The sequence below is a fragment of the Mustela nigripes genome, chromosome 16, assembly GCF_022355385.1.
Source record: "Mustela nigripes isolate SB6536 chromosome 16, MUSNIG.SB6536, whole genome shotgun sequence".
Lineage (NCBI taxonomy): Eukaryota > Metazoa > Chordata > Mammalia > Carnivora > Mustelidae > Mustela > Mustela nigripes.
The window spans coordinates 53,160,601-53,167,659 of record NC_081572.1 but is presented as its reverse complement, the minus strand read 5'-3'; the positions used below and the strand labels follow the sequence as shown (position 1 = coordinate 53,167,659).

General features: G+C 43.2%; 1 protein-coding gene across 1 annotated transcript in view; it reads right to left on the bottom strand.

Moving 5' to 3' along the window:
* Positions 1 to 4,438: 4,438 nt before the first annotated feature.
* LOC132003261 (heparan sulfate glucosamine 3-O-sulfotransferase 3A1) overlaps positions 4,439 to 7,059 on the bottom strand; it is a 5,073-nt gene continuing 2,452 nt past the window's right edge. The window contains exons 2-3 of the mRNA XM_059378587.1: positions 6,559 to 7,047; positions 4,439 to 6,315 (exon numbers count right to left, since the gene is read on the bottom strand). Of these exons, the coding sequence (XP_059234570.1) occupies positions 6,592 to 7,047 (456 nt within the window). The 3' untranslated portion in view covers positions 4,439 to 6,315; positions 6,559 to 6,591. The remainder of the gene's footprint in view (positions 6,316 to 6,558; positions 7,048 to 7,059) is intronic.

Here is a 7,059-nt window from a genome sequence, read left to right as displayed (position 1 = left end):
GAGCTAGAGTAAATTCAGTGAAAACATGGTGGGAATAAATGAGCATGGAAAAGCACAGAAGACTGGTTGGGAAACCTCGGCACACACGCTGAAGGACTGACTTGAAAACCAGACACTGGGCCTCCATACCACCTGGGAGATTTGCAACCCAAGTTAGAAGACAAGATGCAGCTGGTAGAACCAGATCTGCTTCCAATTTTTTCTGGATATTCATTATCTGTGGGCTTGGGCAAGTAGGGTTTATCATTCTTTTGATACAGAATTTCTTTTTGATGGCCTCCTCAAATAGCAGGGGCTTAAGAGTCCTGAAAAAGAGCTCATTATTTATGGCTAGGTAGAAGAGTGGAGGGTGTTCAAGAACGGAAATCATTTTACAGTTGGAAGCCAATGCTGCTTGCTTCTTCTGTGCTTTCGTGGGTAAGGAGAGGGTCACGCATCTCCAGCCCCAGAGAGTTCCAAATGCCATAGGCTGGAAGGCTGGTGGAAAGGAAGTGGTTCTCTAAAGAGAACGTGCCCTAAAATGGAGAGGCACCATCTGAGCAAAAGTAAAGGGGAATCCAAGCAGATAGAATGATGGCCAACTTTTGAAATGAAAAATAAGGTATAATTCTGGGGCCAGATGGTTAGCAAAAAGTGGGGGAAGACACAGTTACCAGTCTCGTTGAAAAGCAAAGAGGAATACACAAAAATAAAGACACAAGATGGCTTTTCACTGAAGGAAAATATGAAAATGTTAAAGGGTAAAATCTCAGGCAGAAGAAAAATGATACTGTCAGAAGAAATGATATGATTTGCAAGTCGTTCAGTTGAAGGGGAAATGTGGTTAGAAATGAGAAAATGTGATAATTATAAACTCTTTTTTTTCCTCCTCTGGAAAATAGAGGAAAACCAACAAAGGAAAAGATATTCCAGGCTAAAGTTGTATATAAAAATGCTTTGAATCATTTTATTCAAAGTAAGTTGCTGCTATGATAGACTAGTTAGTCGCATCTTTCCTAACGGAGCACCGATCTGGGATTCGAAGAGTAGTATCAAATAGTCGGAGAGAAGAATTGGGTTGGAGCTCTAAAGGCTTCAGTTGATGGGAGTGATCAAGAACTTTTGTTCATGTTAAGAAATGGCAGCGAAAGGTTTTTTGTTTCCTCCTATCCTTTGACCAGCTGTTGTAGGCTTGAAATAAGGAAGTAGGAGCTTGGATAAGACTTCTTGGAAAACAGGCGGGGGGAAATGCCACTGCCCAGACCAGAGGCAAATAGGGCCTCAGAAGGGGAAAGCCAAGGTGCCAACCCTGTTCTTCAGGTGTGTGGTGAGGGGTGGGGCGCGGGACACAGGACTGGGAAGTGTCCTTCCAACAGCACCTCCATCCCCTGTCAAAAAAAGTGCCCTGGTTCACATTTCGTTTCATCTGTCTTCCTCTGGGCCCTCTTCTCCTCATATAGACATTCTTGGGGAAAGTTAAAGATTTTTTTTTTTAAATTTATTTATTTATTTGACAGAGAGAGAGATCACCGGTAGGCAGAGAGGCAGGCAGAGCGAGAGAGAAGCAGGCTCCCCGCTGAGCAGAGAGCCTGATGTGGGACTCGATCCCAGGACCCTGAGATTATGACCCGAGCCGAAGGCAGTGGCCTAACCCACTGAGCCACTCAGGTGCCCCTTGGGGAAAGTTAAATCCATCTGCTCTCCACCCATCCTGGTGTCTCCATCAGTCCAACTACCTTCTCTAGAGCTGCCGAAGCTGAGAGCAATTTCCCCCCAGGAATCTGAGGTAGGAAGTGGACACCATAGAGCACAGTGCGTTTGAAGATAGAAGGGCTTAGGTCGGTAGAGGCTGGGATGCAAGCAATCACAGGACACAGGCAGGACATGGAGAGAAGGCACTAGAAAGCGTAGGAAGCATGGAGAGGAAGTGAGAAGGGAAAAAGGCACATTGGTCCTGTTTTCAATGAAGACAGCCCCCCAGGGGTGTCTAAACCCTTGGGGCCTACTAGAAAGTGACTTTGCGAGGGATGTGAAGCAGAGACTAGTGCTTGCTTGACCCTACATGAACCAGTCGGTGCCCTAAACGTCTTCTGAGTCATCAGCTAACACCACGCTAAAAATCCAGCCTGATCACATCTGGTCCTTCAGAACCACCTAAAACATCAGACCCAGGAATTGTGGGATGGAAAGGAGTCCTAGCAGAAAGCACGTTCCCCATTTATTGCTAGCTTTTATTTTGACAGTAAAACGGAAGGAGGCTAAGTTGTTGAGCGTATCGCTCTTAAAAGAACACAATGGACAGTTAAAAGGAACTGAAAAGAGTCTGAGACATACTGACATTTCCCAATACGCCACAATGGGTCCATATATTAGAAGCAATTTCTATTTTCAGTTTTCTTTCCTCCTGGCATAGTGAAAATCCACAATTTTACGACTGCGTATAAAGTTGCACTGCCTTGTGAACTCTCCAAATTCATCCTTTTTTCAAGCTTTAAAGGGAAGGACTACCACTCCAACATTCCATGATGGGACACACAGGTTTATAGATTTCCCCCTCTCTATTTTTCACCCAGAGAATTGAGACTCTAAAATGCAAATCCGTTTGCACATTGAAGATGTTTCAAGGACCAGACAGGCTCCCCAACAGGCCTTGAGGTTTGGGTTTGGAAAGAGTCATTTTTCTTCTGTGATTACAGGATACACTAGGAGAATAGGTAGGGTCTTTTATTTCTACAAGAAGAATTTTCTTGGACAGAATCCCAGCCGCACTTCCCCATGTTTGGCGATCATAAGCTCTTCCCTTTCCCTGATTCAATGGAAATTAGACACAAAGTTCTGGGGTTTCTAGAAAATACGGCAGAAAGAATTTGCCTTCCTCTGCAATTTATTCAGAAGCTCAGGGCCCTTGTAAGCCCTAACACATCCGTCTGAATTCTGCTGTTTAACAGAAGTGGGACGTGTTTACTTTTTGCTCTCTCGACATGATGGTTGTGTCAGGTAGCAAGAAATACAGTCAACAGCACTGTTGTGGAGGCAAATTGAAACTGCAGGACTTGAACTTGAGAACACCTTTAGAAATGTTTTATCACCCTGTGAGGTTCCCACTCGAAGTTGACAGATTCCACTTCACAGAAACTCAATTATCTGTTTGTTGGAAGCGGTTCCTGGATCTTGGCTGTAAAAACCCAGTTCAATGAAGTTTCTTGTTAGTGCTCCTCTTGGCCAGACAGGACGGTCAACATTCATCTGCTTACTATGATGGAATCAGTCACGGAGTGAGAGGGAGAATGAAAGGTTGCAAGGGAAAAACTTAGGGTGATGAGGGGAAGAATTCCCAGCCAAGCATTCATTAGAATTTGTAGACCTGTTTCAGACACGCACTAGCTGGTGGTGTGTAGGATGATTCGTGCTACGGGGGGGGCTCTCCTGGGCATCACCGCCCATTAGAAGCACCCTACACTCCACCAGTGTTGGGAAAACCGAAGTATTTCCAGAGATCCCCTTGGGAGGCAGAGTGGTCTTTGGTGGGGAACCACTGTTCTCCCAAGTGTTCACTTGCTTGTCTGGAAAATACAACTCGTGGAGAACAAGAGAGTGGCTGTCGGTTTAAGGGGGCAATGAAAGGATAATCTGCTAGATGAATGTAATGCACCATTATTAATATGTGCACCTGTAGATATCCACACGTTGAAGTGTAAGTATCTTCATGTGTAACAGATTTGGCCGATCTCAGCCCGCAGAACCGGATGATGGTGTTGAAGCTGATCGTCTTTACAACAGCAAAATTGAGAGAGGAGAATTCCCAGACACGTTCGTGTTCGAAACAGCCGTGCGACTGGTTAAAGAAAGGATTTGAGGGCCAAATGGCAATTTGATCCACTAGGTATATTCTAACTTTGAAGATCTTGGAAATTAAGAAAACTACGGAGGAGCAATACTCCTTAGGTAATAAATATTCATTCTCTAGCAGCTTATTAACCTCCAGTTCTTAGAATCAATGAATTTCCCCTAAAAGTTACTAAGTGACTGAGAGAAGTTTTTACACCATAGATGGGGCTTCAAGGGCAAACTGTTCAGGATAAAACTCCAGACCTTAGTTGCTCTTTTAGAGAGAAAGAATGCTCTACCCCTATCAAGAACGTAGGTCAGTGGCGTGGCCATGGAGCCCATGGCTCAGAGGAAGCATGGCTAAGACATTCGAATCAAGAACCGTACCTTTTAATTGGTACAGCTACATGGACAAAAGAAATTTGAAGCCACACATAGCAGGACTAAGTAGAATTCCTGTTCTGGAAGAACTCGAGTGAATGGACTCTAGGTCTCTAGATGTTCTGCTGTGATCTAGAACTTTTGACACTCGTATGAACTTTAAGTTACAAAGTTTTCCTAAAAGGCTCTAGAGTCATTCATTATTTAAAACATAAGAATTTTTTAAAAAAAATCTACATGCAAGAAGAGGTGCATTGAACTCAATTCTGTTCTTTTATTATTTCTTCACACAGAAAGAGGAAGATTGTTCAATACAATTTTTAGATGCACTCCTTTCCTTGTGCAAGCCTTGTCTGCCTATTGCCAAGCAAATGCTTACAAAAGGATCAGAGGCACAAACAAAATGCGTTAAGAGAAAAAAATGGAAAGAGTTTAAGAGGAGTATCTTGTTTCTAGAAGTGATGATTTAAGTACAGTGAAAACAGGGTGTTGCATTGGAAAACTAAGGGCACCAGAAGGGAAGAAAATCTACTGGGCAAAGGAGACCGGGGAATTATTTTTCTTTTCAATCCTCATAAATGGAATAATCACACAGAAATTCAAAGGTTTGGAGCAATGTTGGAATATCTAGACACTTAAGAAATCTTTCCCCTTTTTGCCTGCATTTTAATCCCGTGTTAGCCCTCTCAGGAAGATTTATTTCACCTGATGCAGCTTTTAGGGTTGATGCCCATTTGCACTCTGCGTGTTTTCCAGCAACTTTAGTTTCCTTGGACTGACAACCCTGGAGAAATAAAGAATAACTACTTAAGAATACCGTAGTGTCTGCGCCTTTAAATTTTCAGTAGATATGAAAAACTTCCACAAGATAGGAGACATTTTCCTCTTGGGTTTAAACCTGTAATAAAATGTTGCTGACAGACTAATTATAAATGTTTTATATATTTTGTGCATATGTGCTTCTCTCTAAACCAATTTAATTCCCATTAATGCTAATCTTGTTAATGCCCACTCAGAGAGGAAAGGAATACTGTTAATAAACTATTGATTTATTCGAGCTATTTAAATGGGGAACGAGAGAACTAGAAGGGAGAAGAAAAACCTCCGTTTTACTCACATCTGTATTTCTTAGAATATTTTCCAAATATTCATGAATATTCCGTTATTCTTGGTACGAACAGGAAGTGGGGGAAAGTAAAGTGACAAAGTGACAGTCCTCCACTCATGAAAAATAATAACATTTATTCATCTTTTTAGTATTAGCTCCAGGATGAGAAATAGATATTACAAAGAGAAGCAGATTTTCTTTGTTAAAAAAAGAGGTAAAAAAAAAAAAAACATGGTAAAGGAAAATGAGATTCATTCAGTAAGCCCTTACTAAAGTGTGTTTTTCTTATATAAAAAAAAAAAGTCAAAACCAAAACTACTAATTAGTTCCTAATACTTTTTGTCTTGTTCCTAGTGTGATTGTCCATCTCGTTCTCCAAATAAGAATCCAGTAATTTCTCTGAGCCTCAGTCAATCCGAGAGTTCCAACCTCAGGGCATTTCAACTTGCCAAGACTGGCTCTTAAAAGATAATGTGCCCGGGTGTCCTTGAACCCTGGTGATTCCTCATGACAGAGCGTCATAGGGCTGGCCAGGAACTTTCGAAGGCAACAGGAAACCCTCTCTGTCCTGTCTCCAATCATCCCCAAACTAGTGAACCGTTTCTAAAAGTAGAGCTGTGTTACTTCTCATTCTCTCTGAAAAAAGGGGCATGGGAAAGGGAACAAGTGGACGATGGGGTTTTTGCCCAACCTCCCTGAGACTCAGTTTCCTTATCTGTAAAATGGGGATCATCATCTCTGCTACATTCTTCTACCGCACCGCATAAATACGGAAGGTGTTTTATTTGAAAACACTGTGGTTAACTGTGAGATGGTGGGCAAACGTGCAGTATTATTAACTGGGAAATGGTTTTCGAGAAAAGGAAAAAAACGAAAAGGGAGGAAATATAAAGAGAGAGAGTTTTATCTGGGACCTGTGAAAGAGACAGAAAGAGAGAAGCAGAGACAGAAACAGAGACAGATTTACCCTTAGGACTTCTTTGAAAGTTTTCACAGCGACCGACGCTCAGAGTCTAGAACTGTGCATATAAAACATAAAACAGAAATCAAAAATTGCAAGTATTTCGATGCGTGAGGTTTTCCTTCTTTGTTTATCCAAATGTTCCATGCCCGTGACCCACAAAGATGGGGGCAGAGGTGAGAACACTCTTAACATTCATTGGGGAAAAAAAACAAAAAACAAAAAAATACTGAAACAAACATTTTCAGCACAAATATTAAACTGCCTTTCCTCTACCGATTGGTAAAAAAATATATTATACTTTGATATTCTTTTTTCTTTTTAAATTAGACGGTTATCCATCCCAGCCGAAGTCCTGGCCGGTCATCTGGTAGAACTTCAGGTTGAAGGGCCGGTAGAACTCGCGCAGCCTGCGCACCACCTCGCGGTCGATCTCGGGGTGGGTCCTGCCCTTGGTCTTGCCCAGGCAGTGGGGTTTGCTGCTGCCCTCGGCCTTCTTGAGGCAGGGGAAGCCCTTGGTCTTGTTGAAGTAGAAGTGCTTGTCCGTGATGATCCTCTTGAGGCCCAGGAAGTCCTGCACGCGGCCCAGCTCGCCGGCCGGGTCGCTGATGAGCCGCTCGCCGCTCACGAAGAGCATCTGGCCGATGGGGAAGTGGCGCAGCCAGTGCTCCAGGTGCTTGGCATAGATGCCGATCTGGATGGCGCTCCACGACGTGTCGATGAGGCCCGTCGTGCGGTTCTTGAACGTCAGGCTCTCGAAGGTGGGGATGTCAGGCCGCTTGGACAGCGTCTGCGTGTAGTC